At 41.2% G+C, this 21,934-nt stretch overlaps 2 protein-coding genes across 2 annotated transcripts in view; one reads left to right on the top strand and one right to left on the bottom strand.

Annotated features, from left to right (window-relative positions):
- Positions 1-3,427, top strand: part of PPFIBP2 (PPFIA binding protein 2) — a gene marked incomplete at its 3' end in the record, with an annotated part of 89,038 nt that extends 85,611 nt beyond the window's left edge. Inside the window, exons 25-28 of the mRNA XM_082316846.1 lie at positions 216-404; positions 809-979; positions 2,576-2,641; positions 3,356-3,427. Coding sequence (XP_082172972.1) covers positions 216-404; positions 809-979; positions 2,576-2,641; positions 3,356-3,427 — 498 coding nt within the window. The remainder of the gene's footprint in view (positions 1-215; positions 405-808; positions 980-2,575; positions 2,642-3,355) is intronic.
- A 3,508-nt stretch (positions 3,428-6,935) lies between these two features.
- CYB5R2 (cytochrome b5 reductase 2) lies at positions 6,936-17,036 on the bottom strand. The gene is made up of 9 exons (XM_082317052.1): positions 16,993-17,036; positions 16,140-16,289; positions 15,230-15,302; positions 13,344-13,450; positions 12,169-12,298; positions 10,608-10,691; positions 9,971-10,056; positions 9,025-9,124; positions 6,936-7,189 (listed from the first exon to the last, which is right to left on the bottom strand). Exons 1-9 carry the CDS (start codon positions 17,011-17,013, stop codon positions 7,017-7,019), a joined length of 924 nt encoding a protein of 307 aa, XP_082173178.1. The 5' UTR covers positions 17,014-17,036; the 3' UTR covers positions 6,936-7,016.
- Between the last annotated feature and the right edge of the window lie 4,898 nt (positions 17,037-21,934).

The raw sequence follows: 21,934 nt of genomic DNA, 5'->3' as shown, positions 1-21,934 counted from the left end.
CTGCCTGATCACACTCTGCATTTCTTAGTGCCTGCTTTCATGTATTTCCCATTCAAACCCTAGCGCGTATCCTATCACGAGTGAGTTATAAAAGGTCTAATGTAGAGCGATAGCTTAGTAAGAATGAGAAATCCCTCTGGTAAGCACCGTAATAGTTTACCATCGCAAATATTTAACCATATTAAAAAATAAATATTCTGCCATTTTTTTAATAGATTCTCGAGCCTCGCTTCAACGGTGACACACTGGCAATGCTGCTGAATATTCCACCTCAAAAGACCCTACTGCGACGCCACCTAACGACCAATTTTAATGTATTAATTGGACCAGAGGCACAACAAGAAAAAAGAGAAATAACCGAGTCAACAACATATGCACCTCTGACCACCACTGCCAAAGTTCGGGTATGTACTGCTTTCAAAAAGGAGATATTTCAGAATTTCAGACTTCCTCTCCCCATCTTGTAAAGAAAATAAGGGACAAACATGGGCGGGGAGAGGTCAGCCCTAGAAGGAGTGTTACATTTTCCTTAATTCTAGATACCAAAGCATTTAATTTGTATCATCTGCTTAAATCAGCTTCTGAAATAAGCATGCAATCCCTCCTGTCTTTTCTTAGGAGGAATACTACCTAAATGTATTTAAAATCAACTGTAATTCCCAATTTGAAAACAATTACATTTATTTAGTTCAGAATCCACATACTTTAAGGGCTAGGGTATAGCAGTTAATCAAAAAGGAGAGGATTTTGAATGTTTAAAGGGCAACCTTATTTTTCTTATTTAAAACCTATTGCCTTCTTATTTTAGCCAAAGAAACTTGGATTTTCGCATTTTGGAAACTTAAGAAAAAAGAAATTTGATGAATCAACAGACTACATTTGTCCTATGGATACAAACCCAGCTGCTACGAACGGTACTCAGAAAAACTATGGTGGATACAAAGGACTTAGTCCATTCACTGACAGGGAACTGGATCAGGTGGGACAGACAGACTGACGCCATTCTCATCTCATCCTCTCCATGCATTCCAAAGCTTGCAAATAACCAAATGTTAGCATATAACAAAGTATTTGCTACATCCGCATGAACTCATTGAGAAAGTTTTGGCTATGGACACTGGAAAGAGTTCGATACTAAGAATGTCAGGTTAATTTTTTTAATTAATGTAATAATAAACTCATCCATCTTCAAGCCCTTTTTCAGGAATATAACACCTTTACACTATGAAGATCGATGTATTTTGACAATTAAGGTGGAGGTTGCAGTAAACACAAGACTTTTGTACTTCTAGCTTTCATAATCTGAATATGGCACACTACTTTTTTCATTATCTTTATGGGTGGTTTTTAATGTAATAAATTTATTTGGACTAATCTGTACAAAGCTATCAAGTTATATATTAAAGTACAACTGGATTGTATATTTTTAACAGACGTTAATCAAAGAATCCAACTGAATTTTTCTTTCATTATGTACAGTGGGGAGTAGTTCTGCTTAGACAGTATATGTGAAAACAATGCATCAGTAATTATTAATAAACCAATACTTAAATAATTCACTTCTGTTATGTAGTAGTGAACTTGTGAATGAAACTGTCTTGCCATCATACAGACAAATGATGAAGACTAAAAACCATCAAATTTTATTCAACTTTGCTGTTGTGTAAAGGGATGTAAACCCTGAAAAATGGAGCTCCTGGAGGCCTGTGTGAACTTTGGCAACACACAAGAGCCAGACAGAGGCAGCTGGGGTAAGCTGTCCTCTCTCCAGTGACCTTAAGTGAGATAAAAACACTTTAAGCCTAATAAGAGAATGGTCACAAAATGGAAAAGACTAACTGTGAAAGAAATTTTTTCATTTGCATGGTTACTGCATCTAACATCCCATTTGTGTTCATTATCTAACCATCGTCTTTTTCAATGTACACCTTAGCAAAATAAACTACTGTTCCTAAGTAGGGACAACACCAAATCCTGACTGTAATTTACTATGGATGTCCGCTTGCACAGTTAAGAGTTGCAAGTGAATGCATTCACTTTGAGCCAACAGCTTTACACTAAGCTGTTGTTCAAGCATTACAAAAATACTGGATTTTTCTCTAGGAGCACGGTCTCTCAGTTCAGCATGTCTTCTGAGCATGTGGTCGTGCAGTGAAATCTCAGTGCCCTAGAACTGATAACCTTTTTATATAAGAATAGGTGGGACTGTATCATGAAGGACTCGTACGGCTTGCCTGTGGAAGAAGACTACCAGGATTATAATAAGTGTTACGCTGTCTGGAAAATATTACTCTTCACTGATAATATCAGTTAAGCTTTCTCTTTTCTTGTGTGAGTTACAGCTCAAGTTTCATGCAATCAGTCTTCCTTAATCCGGATTCACTCCTCCTATTGTTAAATGTGGTTTCACACACCTTGTAGCATGGAGGCATTTTTGTTAATGTGCAGAAATCAGAGCTTTTAAACGTACCACAACTTCATTTGTCCAGGCACAGATCCCTCCCAAAGATGCATGCAGAGTGAATAGAATTGCACGTACTGTCTGATTTGAACTAGTTCCTGAATACTTTTACAGATGGAACATTCAGAAGGAACAGTAATGCAAATAGGGGCTCTTTCTCAAGGCATAAGCCGTCTTACGGTATGTACTAATTCCACTCTTGTTTTAAAGTCACAAATGTATTCTGCTAGAATTCAGTGAAACTTGGTCGTTGCTGGTGATAGTTAAGGGTATGTGGGTCATTATTCTTGTTAAATATCTCTTTACAGCCTGGTTGCACATTCACAGTCAAAAAAAACCCTGCTTTTAAATTGTACTAGAAATTAAGCTTCATTTAGGCCTATTTTAAGTTTTCATGAGCTCTGTCTCTTTGACTCAATGACAGATATTCATCCCGCTAAATGAAAACAGTTCTTCAAAGATTTTGCAAGTAACCACAATCAAATGCCTCAGTCACAGCAAAGTCTAGCAAAGAGGTACAGACTTGAAAATTTACATGAGCTAAAACTCATGTGGAAAAAATGGAAAACAGGAAAAATCACTATATTAATTCCTGGCTCCATAGCAGCTAATTAAAAAAAAAAAAAAAAAAAAACCACCAAAAACACACCAAAAAGTTGACTGAAAGGTATAATGAAGAATTGCGTAACAGTTGAGTCACATGCCACACACGCAATCTCTGTGAGAATTTCCTCAAGCAAATAATGTTTATTTAAAGCTGCATTGAAGAAATTCCTTTTAATTTTATGTGGCTCTAACTCCCTCTGTTGTGAATCTGATCTCATTACAGTCTGATTTCTTTAACTGTAGGCCTCTAACTGAACATGCTTACTCATTCACATCTTGTTTTTTCAGACGATGTTAAGCCAAGATGAAATGCTGAATGACAGCAGATTTTTAACGCCTACCTTTGAAGACTGGAGATGATGTGTCACATGACCAAGAACACGAATACCTCATGCCTGTCCAGAGGGGTGGCCAGGAGAAGCTTGATGCTGTGGTGCAGAAAAGCTTTACCTCTTTTCTGCCACTGAGACTTACCACATAGTGTTTAGTTTTGTCAGTATAGCAATGCATTACAGGTAACTCTCCTCCACCCTGTTTTCCATATTTCGTAACATGAAATAGGTGTTGAGAGAGAAGTGGTACTCTTATCCAGAGTCTGGAAAGCCAAGGCTGGCAACACATTTTACCCTTTTATCCAGTCATCTTTTACATGGTATGTTTGTGTACTGTTATATGAAAGATCTTTTGTAATTTTTTATTTTTGTAATTAACTTGTAATGCAGGAATCATTAATAGTCTACTGTAATCATGTGGACTAATCAGAGCCACCTACAAATTCAGATGGATGCTGGTGAGTGCAGCAGTAACGGCTCACTACTACTGCAGTCCCGCCAGAGACTGTTTCCCATAAAAGGATTTTAGTCTCTTGTCCCTTTCATCAGCACATGTCCTGCCCTCTTTTTATCTAAGTGCAGTGCAGAATGGGAAGAATGGAACATAATACTATCCATCAAGGCCTTGCTTTTATCAGGAGGATGACAATCACAATGGCATGTTCACAAGTCTCTACTGAACTCAAAAAGATGCTGAACAACTACAGCCGGAAATGTAACTTTGAGACTACCAGAAAAAACTGAGGGACTCAAAAGCTGGTGCTTCATTTAAAGTGGGTTTTTTTTAATCATGTGATTTTTTTACATGTGCACTAAGATGTTCGTGATCAAGGAGCAATCACAAGACTTAACTAATGTAAAATGTGACTTTAAGTTACTGCACTCTGTAGGGTAAGCACAACAGAATTTCCAGCACAATCCGTCTTTTGGTTTTAAATGTCAGTGCTTGAACTAGAACTATTGCATGGGCTCATGTACACTGCCTTTTTGCCTAAAACGGCTAGTACGGACACATGCGCAAGCATCAGGATGCTCATTAGCCTTCTGAACAGCCAAAATGGCTCTGACAAAGTTTTCTGAGCCCCGTACCTGGTTGGTCTGAAACATAGTACAGCCTCTCGGGAAGACAGGGGTGGTAGTAAGCCTATTTTCTTTCCGTGGTTACACCTAATTAAAGGTATGGACGGAGATTGCAGTAGAAACACTTTTGTAACATTTGCATGAGAACTGGTGATGTTGTAAACAATGTTGCTGTTCACACTCAGTTCTCTCTTCATTCCAGCTACAGATAGATTTTCATAGGATACTTTATTTAGCAATAGGAGACAAACATTACTGGTCTGTGATGTGTAAAATGTGACTAAGGAGCATCAGGCAAGTACCATAATAAAACAAATGTTTGTTTCTTTAAAATACCTGACAACATAGATCCGTTGCTATTCTACTGAGCTAGGCAGGACTGCAGCACTGTGACAGAAGGAAGTACGACCTCTCACTACTTACTTGAGGGGCTATTGGAGGGTGAAAGTGTCTCCTTTACAGCAGCAATTACTTGTGGCATCTGTTGACATGTGCCTGTTGTGTATTAATAAGGTATTAACAAGATACCTCAGTAAACAGGGAAATGCCAGAAAAGAAATCTGCTCAGTTGTAAAGAAACAACTTAGTATGTACATGGATGGTTTGCATTACTCGCTCCTTGCTGGCTGCAGGGTGTTGGTTTACACGTTCCTATAGCCTGAGGGCAGGCCACTCCCAGCCACGACCCTCCCAAACAAAGGGGAAAGCTCAGGTACTCTCCAGAGTACGCAGCAGGGGCTCTTTGTAAAGGTAGCCCCAGAGAGCTACCAGGGGCACTTTGTAAAGGTGACCTATTCTCATCCTCACTCCATGAGCCTCTCGGGACAGACCCTGCACTGTGTGGTCAGATTGTAGAAGCTAAACACATGATGTTGTTGTCCAAAACGGTAAAACCAAGGCACATTTTTTTCAATCACTGAACAGTGAAATGATAGTGGAAAATCCAAAGGAATGAGAAGTCAGTCTACACATCAGCAGACTAAAAATGCTTAATAAAAGGTATTAAACATACGAGTCAAGCACACCCCTAATCTGGCAGTGCAATCAACACTAGTGCCCCGATCATGTACTACAGACATTTGAAGTACTTTGTCAGGTTAATTAGCCAGCAGGCTTATTACAGCACTACAAACAGGGTAAGCTGCTCCAACAGAGGCAGCGTTGGTATCACTGCGATAGTCCAAGCAGATTTTCAGATTTTGATGATGTATTTATAACTCAGTGTGTTGTTATGCTAACTTGGCTGTGAATAGTCAATCTACAAAATTATCGATTTTTATATATCTATATAAAGTAAGAAATCCTAATTAGCATAACACAGGCATAAATGCTTATTTTTTGACTGTTATGAATAAATTCTGAATGTTCCTCCATCTCTTGGTGACTGGAATGATTCTAACACAAACACGCATGGTTCATCCCTCCTCAGGGACAGAATCACAGTCTGAATCCCTGTGTCTGGCTTTGCATTGTTGCCATGAATGTAACTGACGAAGTACAAAACCCCTATGCCAATTTTTAACTAGTCGGTTCCTTTGGTTTTGCTTTAGATGAATAAAAATATTCAGTAAATGTATTCATTAGCATCTGAAGAAACAAGTCTTCTGGCTCAGGGATTGTCAGACCCTAAAACAAACGCAGTGTAAACTAATTCCTGCAAATGAACATGCAGTACTTCAGGCACTGAAGACTAAGAATTAAATGCTATGTGGTAAAAGCACTGAGCTGAGGCGTGAGCCGAGTTTAAGGTCAACTTACAACAGGAAGTAAGAAGCCGTGTTTTCTCTTAAGCAAAGGAAATTTCTGAAACTGCCAAAAAAGCAAGCACTACACTTAGAGAATGACATTGAAGTGATGTAACATCACTGGATAGTTAGGTCTGTATATGCAGCCCAGAACTTCCATATACAGTTGGCAGTGATTGTTTAGCTAAGGCTGTTAGAAGACAGCATGAAGTTATGCAATACTCCTGAATAAATTTCACACTAAAGAGAATTTCTGTTACAGTAATAAGCAATTTGCATGTTACCCAAATGCTGTTCGATTTTTCAATAGCATACTGTAACTTCTTTCTTAGTGCCTGGTAAAGGGCTACAAAACAGCATAAAAAAAAAAAAAAAAGACTGTTCTTTGTACTCTCCTTCTGCAGGATGCACTAAATGAATTACCTATAGAGCACAGTCAAATAATCCTAGTCCAGTTTTATAGCCCTCTCCCAAATTCCGTACCCATGGTAACAAACAAGTGATTTTATCTCTGTCCTACCTTTCCAATTACACTTTTTTTTTTCCTCAGAATTAATATTTCGTACTAACTTAAGAAGTTAGACTAAGTTACTTCCACACAATTCAAGATGATCTGTCAACTTCTTAGTATTAAAACACACAAAGGTAATTATGAAGTTATAAACCACACAAATTACATTAAGCGGTTAAAAAAAACTACACACAAAAAAAGAAATACTGCACAGTTACAGACCAGTTGTTCCTGTAGGAAAATACGCAGTACTTACAAAAAGGCATCAGATGACATCAGTGTTAATAAGAAAAGGTACTGCTCTTGGGATAGCCAAGTTTGTCCAGGCTGGGCTGACAGGCAAACTGAATCATAGGTGGTGGCCCACACATGAGAATGAGCGTCTCACTGCCCGGGGAAGGGAGGTGGGTTTTAATCATGTCTGCAGTGACGAAGCCAGAACTGTACTTCCAATCTGAAACAAAGAAATTAAACTATTAATTTGAATCTCTGTACAGTCTGAAGCCTTTTTAAACTGCCTATGTTGTACCCACAAAGTAGCTGAAGAATCTGCAAAGTTATGCCACCATCACTGCAAGCCAAGAGAGGGTTAAATCTCTCACTGAGCACAAACCTGGTGGTCCCCTTCGACAGGGACAACAAGCATGTGGATAACAAGGATCTGGTTGATAAGACATGAAAGTCTCTGAATAAATGATAGATTTAAAAGAAATTAGGCAGCAGGCAAGAATAAACAGGCAGAGTAAATCAGCTTTTCCAGTGAAGAGAGGTCACTCAGGGGCAGTTGTGCAGGCAGAAGTATTTAGACCTGCGTCATCCAACGCATTAAAAAAAAAACTGGAAAAGAGATCAAATGGTGAGGTGACAAAGTTTGATGATGACAAAAGTTCTGCTGTGTAGTTAAGTGATGAGAGAAAAAAAAGAGGAAAGAAATGCTAAATGATTTCAATCAATCAGTAATATTATTGAATGCATCTGCCACTTAAAGTGAGCCAAGTAGGAAAAATAATCCTGCCTTCACATATAAAAATATGTGCTTTAAGCTCATTTATCAGGAGCAAGATATTGGGGTTATGAAAACAGCAGCAGTCAAAAGGCATATGAAATGTTAAGTAGTATTAGGAAAAGGGAACACCACGTCAAATAAAAATACGGAGTTTGCCTGCATCTTGACTGCTGCTGTTCAGTTCTGATCTGCTCAGCTCAGAAAGGGACACAGCAGAGCTGGGAAAGGTTGAGAGAACAAGGATGAGCAAAGGTATGTAATCACCACTGCTATGTGGGGAAGACCAGCAATCTCCAGTAGAGAAGGGATGGGGCAGCAGGAGTGATTGATAGATGCCTGTAAAGTTAGTCACGTGAAGACCTATTCACACTCCCTTCCAACACAAGAATTAAGAGGCAAATGCAAACCAGCGGAAGTCATTCTTCACACAAAAGTGCTAATCCTATGGAACCACTAACACACTGACAAAAAGCTCGCACGGGCTCCAAAGGAGGCACAAGAAGTTCATGCAAAAGTAGTCCGCTGTGGGTTACTACATCTAGAGAGATACATTTGGCTCAGAACTGAGAAATATTAAAGGCTGAAAGAGTATCAAGACCTGCTGATTGCTCTTCTCTGGCCATCTACTCATGGCTATTGCTGGCAACAGGTACAGAACTTTAATCTGACTCAGTTTGGCTCTTGTGTCTGTGAAACAGAAGCTCAGATCACTTAACATCAGCAAACATGAATACCCACGTTTCAAAGGAGATTCAGTGGAGTTCAGCCTCTCCCCCCCTTTCTAATTCAGTACTACACCAGCCTACAGTGAATGCTTTAATCTATACACATGGCAGCTCTGTTTTACCAGAATCTAACCTACAGCTGCTGCAAAACAAAGATGTGCATGTTCTGTTTACAGGTATTAAGCAATTCAATGCCAACAAAATGCTAACATAACCTGATTCGGGAGATAGCCCAGAAAGGAGCTGTAACTTTTGCTGGAAAGTCCAAGAAACTGGCACATTCTGAAATACATCACAAGATCCTGAGTAGCACGTGTCTCACCCAACGGGAGTTAATTATTGGCTCACACTTTCTAAGGCCCACCTGGTTTAGAGCACTTTTCAAAACAGGTGGTGTGGTGAGACTTGTTTCTGAGGGGTGGGGAGCATCTTTGTTCTTTAAAACAGTGTAAGACAAGACGACTTGATATTATACTAACGGGCCCTTGAACAAGAGTGAAATTCTGACTGTTGTACTGTGACGAGCAAAGGCATTTCCAGTGTGTACCAGGAGCCTACCTTGTGGAGGTCTGTCCAGTGTATACCAAAGCGTGAACTGATCAGGATGCCTCTTCGCAATGTCTTCCAGCTCAGCTCTCAGTAATATATCTTTCTCTGTCTGCAAAATGAGACCGCTGCTTAGCTCCAGACCATCTCAAGATGCCCTCTAATGTGAGCTCATCTGGCATTCAACAAGACAAATGCAATGATAACTCGTTCAAACCAAGAAAGTTAATTTTTTCCTCCCCTTACATGATAGGCTATTATCATTACAGGCTTCTGTAAATTCAGATTAAGAACAACAAACTGTGAGACTTAATAGCCACCTGAACACTGTCTTATAGATGGCAATTTGAACAACTCTCTAATCTAGGCTAAAACCACAAATAGCTGGATTTGTCTCTGACCCTGGCAAATACAACCCTGTACCAGCATGGTGAAGGTTAACTGTAGAAACAGATTAACAGAACAAAATCCAGATTCCTTGAAATCAATGAAGGAATAAAATGAGTAGAGGGATAAGAATCTGTTCACACTATTTATTCCCTAATACAGGAATTAGGGAGTGTAAGTGAAACTATGAGGAGCCATCTTCAAAACAAATAAAAGATCATGGGAACTATGACAGCACCATGCAGTATTTATAAAGGGCCTTATGGTTAATTTTTTTTTTTATTCAGTTTCTCCTTTTTGAATCATTTTAACCCAAGACAACAGATTAAGAACTTACATAATAACCATTTCCCGCTCCTCCCTATATGGATCATTTTTAAATGTGCTATCTCAGGTAATATTTTCTCATAAATGACTGGGTGAAAATACAAACCCAAAGACAACGGAAGAGATGAAACATGCAGAGCAGTATTTTCTCCAGGGGTCAATGTCCCATCAGTTTAAAAAACTCAGAGGCCAGTAAAAAAAGGAGGCCATTGAAGAAGGAAAACAGATGAGTCAGTGTACTCACCTGATTAGCAAAAAGAAGGTAACATTTTGTGGAGTCCTTAGGATCATTTGTGATGCGGCGGATCAGCTGCAACATGGGAGTTATTCCTGTTAAAAAACAAAGCAGTTAAAAACCGGGTGTTTCTTTCAACCCACCTAAGGCTGCAGTTTCAGTATGAATGCTGCCTTCCTTCAGTCTTCAGTGGGAGCTTAGTTTACACAGGGCTACATATCTCTGAATTTCTAATCCATGCCAAATGCAGAGGTTGGGGGTTTCTATTATTACAAGTCGTTTCAAAACAAAAATGAAACCACAATACTTGTATCTGGGGCTTTCCTCTTCAGCATTCTCTATCACATACAGTAATTTTACCCTCAAGACGTTCCCCTAAAATATTTTTTTGTCATTGAAACTGAAGCTCAGAAGGATGAACTGACTCCTCTGAGGTCACACAGTAAATCAAGACTAAGACCCCGAAGTTGCTATCTCCCAGGACTGAGCTCAAGCCACCAGAAAGCCTCAGTGTCACCAAACACTCATGAAAAGAAATAGAGGTGGAAGGGCTCTGCTACTAAAGTACAGTGTTTGATACTCCTCACATGCATCCATAAAGACGTCTTTGTTCTCTAGACATTCCATATGATGAGACTAGTTTTACCTGTTCCTCCAGCTATCATCCCAAGATGCTTTGCAAACTTTTTCTCTGCTTCAGACTTCTTATGAGGCTTGATAAGAAAGGTACCTAGAAGAAATATTCAAAACCTATAGGTACATTAACTCCTAAACAAACATGGATGCAAACTACAGCCTACCAATTAATTGGGACAGATCTTCTGGAAATGCTAAATGGACTCAGCACAGCATTGAGCACAAAGAGTAGAAACCTCTTTGTCTCTGTAAATTCCAATCCTAGCTTTGAACAACTGATTTACTCCTTCCCTACTACCCAACATAATTCATAATAAACTCAAGGATTCCCACATCCCTGCCTAGAACACACCTCGGCAACTGTGAGTGTTAGTGGTAGCTAAAGATAACCACAGCCCCTGCTACAGAGAAGCAGGTCTCTTAGGCCATCTTCATCATCCTCACTTGCACCATGGATCTAGCCATTTGTGTGTGCCCACATTCAACGGAGTTGTATTAAACCAGCATCAAGTAAAAACCCCTGCAAAGATCAGAATCGGGAACGGTGGAGCTTTGCATACTTTTATCATCAAGAACTGTATTATTGTAATTCATTTCCAGTTCATGAGGTCCCCACGACACTCGCTGACAGCTAGGCGACTGCCTTCTAGTATCCTGTGATGAGAAGACCTTGCCGATTTCTGCTCCACACCTGGTCATACCATTGCTTCAGAACTGTCACAAAACCAGACAGTTTGTAACTGAATTAATCTCCAGGGACCAAGCCAAGCGAAAAGCCCATGAAAGTATCTTATATGAAAAGCCCTTGACATATTCCAATCATCTTTTAAGAGATCTGTAACTAGTAACAAGCTTTCCTAGCTGCTACTCTTTATAGCAGCCAAAGCGGAGCAGAAAGGAACATTTGTAAAATACGCATCACTCGTTTCCTCTGAGATATAACAGATTCATTAGTATATTACTTATCATAAAAGGTCACGATCCAGAGAAGCGCTGAGCTCTTATCCCCCTCAAGTAGGAGTTAAGTGCACGGTCCCTCTCCGTCAAGATCAAAGCAAAATCTTTCACTTGCATCTTGAAAGAGGATTACACCTCTGAACTTACCTCCTCCCAGTCAACTCAGAGGTGGCTTAATCATGAAATAAAGCTGGCTCACAGTCAGCGGGTTATTCGGTAACAACACAGAGATCCTCAGAGGGCATTTTAGGCCACAACCTCCCTTGCTCAAGAAGCACCTGGACATCTCTCTCCATATGTATAGCTGAGGTACTATTTCCAGTGCAGCCTTCTCAGTAATATAATTCAATAGCAATTTTTTCAGATTTAATTATATGGTCCCAGGAGTGAGTCAACAACCAGCTATTCCTCGCACAAAGTAAACACAAAGTACTCTTTCCCATCACATCAACTCTGATGGGCTCTTGGTGAAGACCAGGAAAGGTGGATTTTCTCTTTTCCACTTTTTAAAAGAGATTCTCTACAAAATTGTTTTATAAAGTTTTATAAAACACCTCTGAAAATAGCCAATACAAGTTCATCCCTTTTGCTCTCCCACCTTCATGTCACAGTACCTGCCCCCTTATAGACAAGGAGCCCATTTGGCCCTCTGAAGTCAATAATATCTCCAATCTTCATGTCATCTAGGTACTGGGACATCTTCCCACCGTCTGGAAACTTGGGATTCACATTTTTGTGGTAGACCTGTAAAAACAATAATTTGTAGGATATCAACCACTAGCTTTCCTGCAGACAATATTACAAACTGTAGAACACAATATTGCAGGTCTGAAATTTAGCATCTGAGAAAGAAATTGAGAAAATTCTTTGCTCTCAGTTATCTGTTGTGTCTTGCAACAGGAAGCAGCCAAAATAAGTAAAATGCTCTCTCATGCACAAGTTCCCATGCTCTCCGCAAACAGCCAGGCTAACAGGAATAGGTGGCAGGCAGATCATGTACTGGTGCCCTCATTTCACTATCACTCCAGCAAGAACATTATGTTACCCCGTTTTTGTGATCGCTCCTTCTGAAAATAGCATTGCTGCATCTTTTCTTTTTAAGACTTTCACAGAGACTTCAGCCATATGACAGCTTTTTCACCTTTCAAAGCACGTAAGCGTTAAGTAGTTAACAACAATTCACCGTACTTGTAACACGAAGAACAAAGCACTCAAAAAAGCCCAGATTTTTACCTAAGGACAAACTCTGTCATAGAAAATGATTAGAAAATCCAGAAGTCCTGGGATCAAATCATCCTGCATTCCCCAGCTTAAAGGATTTGCCTTGTTTCTGCATCCCATTTTCTTAATCAATAAACATGTTAGCACAACTTCTGACGCTTACAGATGTATAACTGCAATCTCTGTAGCATCACCTAAGACAGCAGTTCATATTGACTTGTTTCCTACTTACAGCTGTTAGCAGTAAATACTAGTAGCAGCATAGGCAGCTTGAGGGAGAGTGATTGCTATTCGTGCATTGCCAAAAAAAAGATACTAGGGAAGTTCCTGCAGTACTGCCAAGGAAGTGATTCCCTGCTCCATCTTCCCTACCTCTGCTGCCTCTCAGTGACGTACAGCAGATACGCAGGATACAACTTACTATTCAAGGATAATGTGAAATGAGTTGTTTGCCATGCAGTCATCCTATTGGAAAGAAGATCAATCAAAATAAACTCTATATTTCACTAAAATGAAGTACTTCCTTCCAGTTATCAATTTATCTATATTAAAGGAAACCAAAATTTACCTTTATAATTAAATCAACATAACCTTTGGTCTCGTCACTGGAAACTGGGGTATAGGCTCGAATCACCAGATTACCGTTGATTTTTGCGGAAAGGTAAACATGTTGGCCTAGGGAGAAAGAATTACAATCAGATTATTTATTTTTTCATCCCTGGTTTCAAACTTGTCTCAGGCCTGGAGGACAAGACAAGAGAGAAAAAGCAAATAGCGTAACCTGTTAAACACAAGCGATGACAGAGAAAATCTTTACCATATAAATACTGTCTAAAATATCTAGTCTGTTTCCTTTTTTTGGCAAGAGTTTCTGGAGCATGGGGTAACGGAGGAAATCCAGTACATTACAAAATCAAGGATAAGACACTAAGAAAGTAGGAAATTTGTAATAAAATAGCGACATGGAATATTTGTTGCTCATTCTCAAGTGCTCTCTATATTTTGGGTTCAACCGTTCTCATATTTATTAATGAAGTGAAAGTAAGGATACACCAGTTCACACAGGCAAAAAAAGAAAGAAGTATTACGGTGTAACAGCAGCAGTCTCTCAGAGCAAACTTCCCAGAGATTCTGCACCAAGGCAACATGAACAAAGCCTTGAGCCATATTCCTTCTCCATAACTCCTCCCTCTGTAACACTGCAGCTTCCACAGCATTGGAACCTAATGCTCCAAGAAGCAGACTCTAAAAGGCACCCATTTCTTTCTGCTGGTTAAAAGAACTGAAACTCCTTGCCAAGAGTAGTCTTTTCAGCCAGACGGCACTAATCTAGAGAGTTGTATGGAAAAACAAAAAGCAGGAACAGTCCTGACAGAAAACTATTTTTAGCAAAATGATCCTGGTAAAAAGCAGAAGGCGGGAATCTCTCAGGAAGCAATCTGGCCCGTGCAGTTTCCGGACCTTATTCCTAAATTCCTAAGAATAAAGTGTGGATGAACACAAGCACTGCAGGGCACATGTCAATTCGTTTATCATTTGTCTAGTTAGGGTGGACAGTTCAATTACACTTTCCCATACAAGCCAGAAGAGAAACTGGAGAAAAGACTGCTGCCCTTGACAAGCAGCAAGCAAGAAGGACATGCTCACAGCGTGGAATGGGAAAGGCCCTGACACTTGCCATACAGCAAGGGAATCTGCAAAGCATAATACAGCGCAAACAGGGCTACATCTGCCACATCTGCAGATCAGAAAGGCAGACTTTCCCCTGCATAGATTACCATTAATTCAAGGTCCAAGGTTCAATGCCACCAGTTTTGCAGGGTACAGAAAGAAAACTGTGCCAATCCTAGTCTGAAATGAACTTCATGCTACAGAAAGCAAGACTAAAATGTACACATATGTATGCAAATCAAAGGTAAGCACATGCACAGAAAAGGCTGAGAATATTTCAGCATGTTCTGTATACAGTAGTTGTATTTTCCCCTTTGTTCTGCACAGAATAGTTACAAGCTTCCCAGGCAGAAGAGTTGTTCTCTTTCTCATCTACAAGTGTGACTGTATTTGTCAAAAGCATGAGGGCAGTTGACAATAAACTGAGGGCACCAGGTGGAAGTAGAATGCAAACAAGAAATAGGAAGAAGCTTTGACAGATACCATTCTTGCCTATATCCTGACTGATGGTGAATTTCAGACTCGGTTCAATTTCACTGTTCTTGTTCTAAACTATAGCACACAATTTAACACAAGCAGAACAAAGCACACACAAAAGATCAGAAATACAACCCTCTGGGAAATCTGACATTTCTCTCCGACACAGCAGCATTCAGATGCAGCTTTTAACTCCTTGCTTTGCTGAGCATTAAATTCCCAAACAGTCAGAAGTCCAAGAATTATGACTACAGTTATAAATCCTAAAAACAGAAATACATGTAATTAAGTGTTTTCAGTACTTACCTACAGGTAATCCTAATACATGATCTGGTGAAGGTAGCTCAAACCGGAATTTCTTGGTATCATGGCTGATTTCCTAAAAAAACAACCAAACAAAATCAGAATGAAGTCAACATCACCACTGCTTTCAATTTCAAACTCTACTCAACACAATATGCTTTAGTAAGCCCATTCTTTGTTAGCATGCAAGCCAAATGCTAGGAAGGGAAGCAGAAATGGCTTTGAAAAGTTTAAACAGATCAGGAGAACCAAAGTCTTTTCCTCTTTAATTCCACAAGGAGTGACTTTTGCCTGTCTGCACAATCCCTACAGCACCTTTACATAAAGAAAATCTGGAAACCTCTATTGCCCAAGGCCAGTGAGCACATTTCATAATTTGTGGCCAAAGATCAGGCAAGACAGGACATGCAGAAGCACAGGCTGTTGGACTTATTTCGCACTGATGCACATTAGACAGAAATCAAGGGAGAAACACAGCTCTAAACTAGGATTTAAACATACAAAGAAATGAGTCCATCCTTCTTTTGAAACAACCGTAACACCGCAGCGTAGGCATCAATACTTTTAAGAATCCTGCTCTACCCTAGGGAAGCGCTGCAGCCTGGCTGCGGGAGTCACGGCCGCCCCGAGGGCTCCGCACACTGCTCTGGCCCCGAAGCCTGGGCAGCCCATGACCAGCCGCCCTCAGACCCCCCGGGCCGACGGACCGACCGCTCCCCCACATCGCCCCGGGCCAACGGACCAAACGCTCCCTCAGACCCCCCCGGGCCAACGGACCAAACGCCCCCCCACATCTCCCCGGGCCAACGGACCAAACGCTCCCTCAGATCCCCGCGGGGCCGCCGGGCCCCGAAGGGGCCGGCACGACCCCCCGCAGAGGCGGGACGAGGGGCCGCCCCCGGCGCTCGGTCACCTCCTTGTCCACCAGCCGCAGCGGGTATTTAGCGAGCGGGTCCTGCAGGGTGACGAGGCCGCTCGTCCTCCGCCCGGTCCCTCTGAGGAGCAGCAGCAGCAGCAGGGCAGATGCGGCCACCACGGCCACGGCGACCGCCACAGGGGCGTCCTGTGAGGAGAAGAGCAGGCGGTGGAGGGAACAGCCCGCCACAGGCGCACCCGGCCCCTCGCCGGGGCTGCCCCCGGCCGCCTCCCTCCCGGCCCCTCACCGCAAGCGCCTCCATGGCGGCCGCCCACAGCTCCCCGGCGAGCAGGCACCGCTCCACCTGCGCCCTCTGCCCGCCCCGCCCCGCCCCGCCCCGGCCGGCGAGCGGCCCGGCCCGGCCCGGCCCGGCCCCCGGCTCCTCCCGCGGGGTTCCGCCCACCGGTGCCCAGCCGCCGGGCACGCGTGGGGGGGCGCGGGCGTGGGGCGAGGCGGCGGCGGGGTCCGGGGCCGCTCTGCACAAGGCGCGTAACGCCTGCTCGAAGCCCCGCTCCTCGCACAGCCCCGGCTGAACCAGGTTACGCTAGGGGACGAATTCCCACTTCAAGTGTCTATTTTGTGAAGCTAAGGCATATTTAGGAACGCTTAGTGGTTTCCAGCATTTCACGTGTCCTGCGCGCAGATGTCGCTGGCAGAGAGGACTGCGGGGCCGTTTCGGACAGCAGATCCCGCTCCCCAGGACGGGCACACACCGCTCACGCTGCGCGCCGCTGCGAGCAACCAGACCCACTTCGCACAAAACAGCGGGACAAAACCAGCCACAAAATCCAGTTACCCAGTGTGGATGCTCACTGCCTATAGTCCTTTTTCCTCCGCTGCGTTTTCCTACCTCAATTCTCATTGCCTTCATGTTCAGCAACAGAAAACAGTGATGCAGGAGTTCTGGTCCAGTCCCAGTTTGCCTCAGTCCGTCCTGTAAAATAACAAAGTTCAAGTCCTCTAGGCAGAAATAGCATGCAACTTTATAATCTAACAACACAAGGTTCACAGGTAAAGACGGCATCTTTCATTTCCATAGGCAAACACCCTCCCTCAGCTGCAGAACAGGTAGATGGCCTAATGAAAGGCCACGAAGGCTGCCCCAACATTACATGTAAAGACTGCATTACAAGGCCAGGGCACCCAGCAAGAGGCAGTGCTGACAGCTTGGCTTTGCATGTGTGACACTCTCTGCAGACAACACGTACAGCCCACAGTCTGTGTTGAAAACTACTGGCAAACGACCAATTAACTAGGGAAAAGGGGGACAAGAAAGCTGAGGCTCAGCTAGTGTGACTGAGGGAACAGAAATTAATTCCTACTGTCTTCCCTACCCCCTGGGCCAAAATTTTACTTTGTGACAAGCAGTACTAACAAAGTATTTAGTATCTATGCATTTCAAATTGCTTTAAAAAAAAAAAAAAAACCAAAAAAACCCAAAACAAAACAAGAGACTAAGTATCATTATTCTCCCTAAAGAACATAGGGCAGGAGCACACAAGTTGGTGACAGACACAAAAGTCAATTCAAAGAAAATACAAGACTTTGAAGTCCAAGCCCATGCCACAAGGTTCAAAATAGTTTATTTAAAATAAAAGCATGCCAATATCACACAGACACGTCTTTGTCAGGAGGAAGAAAACAAACTGATCAAACCTACAGAGAAGGAAGGAAGGAATGGCAGGAATAATGTTACAGCGTGCCAAGCTGTAGATGGTGATACAAGAAGATAATAAATCTGATTTATTAGGTTTTGGAATGCTTGTATTTTATGTAACTTGGAAAAAGACTGAAAGAAAAATACATTCAGTCTCCTGTGCCACTGAAGTACTGACTATGGAAGACCAGAGAATTAATAACCCACCACACTCTTTTTTAATTTTTTGTTAATATCAGCTTTCCTCCTCTGACTTCAAAAGCAGGGGAACCACTACCAAAATATAACTCAATTACGCAGGCTGCTGAAAACAGAAAGAGGCTCAGAGCTACATATTACAGCTCTGTTTCTGAAGTAAATTAACTCCTTGTGTCGGTGTCACAAAGAGCCACTATCTGCAAGAGTATCGTAACGAAGCCCAAGACCTCCAGGCTGAATGACCCATTCGGCATGATCAAAGAAGCTAGATTCTCCCACTGAGGTGCTGTGACTTCATACTTTCTAACAATACGGTAATGGTACAGCTTGTAACTTCTACATATTTTGCTTTCGTCAGTGATCTACCATATTATCCATGTGGCCAAAGGCTCTGAAACTCAAGGAGAATAAAGCAGAACAACAATAATGGAGACAAGAGACATTCAGATCTCTCATTCAGAATTTATCCTGAAGGATAAATAGGAATAAGTGAAGGATAAATAGGAATTGATCCTATTTTTTTAATTTTCAAGACAGAACTTTCTGTCTGTTTTACTATGACTAATAATTGTACAGCTATGCAACTACTGGTGGTTCTCTGAATTGCACTGTTGATAGGAAGCATTAATCTTCCCTGAAGACTCTCTCCTTGCCTTTAGTAAGATAAAGGCAAGTAAGGGGTTTTATAGAGCTTGAGAAACATTTAGAGGTATTTCTTATTTTCTGTATTAACTATTCCTAATGCTCCTTCAATTTTTGCTGATTATTTTCCCTTTTTTTGAGTCAAAGGCAGGGTTTTGGTCTACATAAAACTCTTTTTTTCAAAGTACCAAGACTTATTCCTTCCTCTTGTTAACTTGTCTTACACAGATGTAACATCCACAGTTCCTCTGGGGCTAATGCTCAGTTCACTCTTTTGAAAGCATGCAAAGAACCAAGTCTGGTCACTTCAGTTGAAGAAATAAGTCTTTCTGTGCATTCAATACATGACACTAAATGGATTCCTAATGAGAAAAACCTGCCCCTGTGCCACTTGTCCTCAAAAAGTACAAAGGAAAAAGGCTAGGGGAAAAGAGAAGAAAACTTGAAAGACCCTGTGAGAATGCAGTTCTACAGTACCATCTAAATACTAGGATTGTCAGATCCTTTTGGGCAGACCCACTCTGGAAAGAGCGAGAGTCAGGAAATAGATGGCATCCATACCTCCAGGTAGAGTACATCCAAGGAAGGGTCCGATGCTGCTGTGCTATTGCTCCTCTGGCTTCATCGGGGAGGTGATGGGAGCACAAGTAACCGAGAAGAGTACAACACAATAAGCCACTATGCTGTCCTAGGCTGGAAAAGGAGGAGACAGCAAAGTAAAAGAATTACAAACCAAGAATTCACAGAGGTAATGCCATAGAGTCAGAGATCAACAATGTTTTTAACATCTTTTGTCAGGCTATATAGACAGAGGCCAGATTTCAGACAATTGCTTCCTCTTCTGTACTATTGCCAGACATGCTTTAACAATGGACATATACTTTATATTTTCTGGTTAAGATCTCCCCTTTCCAACAAAAGTTGAAAAAATGCTCTAAAAACCACTCCTGCAAAGGCTCTCTGGGTGCATCGTTGGCAATACGGATGGACCCCCAGCACGCGTGCCCATGCACGCATACAGGGCAGGACTAGCATTTCAGAGCTAAGCAGGAAGACTTACGGTCACAAACGCTCATGCTAACCAAAGGTCAGAACAAGATATTTTGGGATGTAGACTTTTAATCTAAATATTTAGCACAGTGCCAATGAACAATGCAATGAGCCTTAGTTTGCTTCCATATAATGTTACAACAAAGATATTTTTACTTACATGCCAATAGAAGAAGGTTTATATCCAGATTTTAAGCACGCAGGGAACCTGAGTGCCTCAGTACTCAGGTAGGCTACTAGTATCCTACCTTTTGACTGCAGAGGTCAGGAAAGCCTCATGTAACTGTCAAGAATTGAAGTGGACTTCATATAAATTTTGTAAAAACTAAAATACAATTCCATTACATGAACTCCATTGAAAGTAATTTTTTATTTTTTTTTTTAAAATCAGATTTCATTTGCGTCACAAAACAGTTCACGTTATTGCTAAAAGATACCGGTAGCTTACAACAGACTAAAAAGATACAACAAACAAAAGCAAAACTAGACTACTTGTAAAACTATACTAGGAGAAACGCAAAAGGTCAACATCATGCAGTCAAGGTAAAAGTAAGTACCCTAACAATCAAATCAAATACAAATAATTTAAGATAGCATTGCAAATATATGAAAGGAAATTTTTTAAGAGACATCAATTTATCAGCATATAACCACTGCATTCAATAGGGTTAGCACAGCTGATACCACCTGTAGTTCTCCCCCTGCCTTTTTATTTTTCTGAACACACCCGCTTGATATCTTTGTATTAGGTTAATAAGCAGATAAAAACTTTACAGGTATTTTAAGTCATCTTGTTCCTGTTAAGCAAAACAACCTGTTAAGCAACCAAGTGATTAGACACATCTGCTCCCAGCATAGCTACACTGATATAATTAGCTAATAGCAACTTCCACCATAACTGACCGTTAACAGACTTCCATAATGAAAAATTAAACAGGATATTTTCCCTCCATTGCTCTCCAAAGACCTCTTCAAAGAGCTTATCAAAGATAGAACAAGCATACTCTAGCAATGATGTAATACAGCTGTGCCTTACACTTAATCTGAATTTGTCCATAGTCCTTCCACCATGAAGTATTTTCATAGTTTCATAGAAAGATCATGCTCCAGATTATTTTGTGGGCTTTTGCCTAAAACTTTACAGTGAAGAAAAGAAACGGGTGAAAAATGTCTACCATACTCATTTGGGAATAAAGTTAGAAAGATTATTTTTTTTCCTTAGCTAGAGAATAAAATAATATCTTTAAAAAAATCAGAAGTTCTAAACTAACGTCATCAAAGAAGCAGGGCTACTGGCATCAAATGCATGTATGGGAAGCACATTTCTAAAGATTTTTGCCATTAATATCAGCAGAAACAAAATGAGATATCTGATTTTCTAGTTATTTTCTGGACCATTGAGTCAAAGAAGGATTATACTTGTGTTACCTATTGTACTATCATGCTGATCTAGTTTCTACACACTCAGCCTGCACAGAACAGTCTGCAAAGCTAATTGGAGCCTGTCATCACAATTTCTTGTGTAAGCAGCCATTTGGGCATTAAACAAACTGCTATTTACAAGCAAATGTGCTCAGTTTGCAGTGTGTGGATTACACAGTACCACTTTAATTACCTGTATACATTAATTAGGCTAGCTGTCAGTTCTTGCATGGTGCCAAAGGCCCTTGGCCTGTAACACCTGTCTTTTCAAACACTTCTGTTTAAACAACGCACAATCTGTTAAAACAGGAAGCGTATTACAAATATCCTTCTCCCAGCAATTGGATTGATTCACGTCACTAATGACTAGACAATGTTCTGCTCCTCAGTGATGCACTACTACTGTCACTGCCTAGGTCCTCTCAGAGCCGGAGGTTAACATTCTCATTGACTTTAATGGAAGGATGACTGACTGCCCCTTCAGTTGTTTTACACAGGCACTTATTTCATCTCATTTCCACAGTATTTTTATGCTCTCCAGTACTACATTCAAGGACATGCTTGGCATATGGTGGCTTACTTTCCCTCTCTTTCCTTCTAAGATAGATTAACAGAGTATCAGAAGCCTGCAAGTAACTTGTGTCTGCCCCAAGCACATGCACGTAAAGCCAAAGTCTCAATTCAGGTAAACCAGCAGTAAATTCACCAGGGTCAGTATCAGCTACTTTGGAATCTGTTCACCAATCATGAACTAACACGTTCTCACCAAAGTTTGCTTTCAATGACATTTGTGCTTTGGAAGTGTTTTACAATGTAGTCCATC

The sequence above is a fragment of the Platalea leucorodia genome (genome assembly GCF_965183815.1).
Source record: "Platalea leucorodia genome assembly, chromosome: 7".
Lineage (NCBI taxonomy): Eukaryota > Metazoa > Chordata > Aves > Pelecaniformes > Threskiornithidae > Platalea > Platalea leucorodia.
The sequence above is the reverse complement of the archived record's forward strand: the minus strand, read 5'-3'. Positions and strand labels throughout refer to the sequence as shown.

What these genes read in the sequence shown, in the direction of transcription:
- CYB5R2 (XM_082317052.1), bottom strand. Translation starts at nt 17,013, where the DNA reads ATGAAGGCAATGAGAATTGAG. An exon ending in TGCGGCTGGTGGACAAGGAG is followed by an intron (nt 15,303 to 16,139) that starts GTGACCGAGCGC and finishes TTGTTTTTTTAG; the next exon opens with GAAATCAGCCATGATACCAA. An exon ending in CCTTGTCTATAAGGGGGCAG is followed by an intron (nt 10,692 to 12,168) that starts GTACTGTGACAT and finishes TATTTCTTCTAG; the next exon opens with GTACCTTTCTTATCAAGCCT.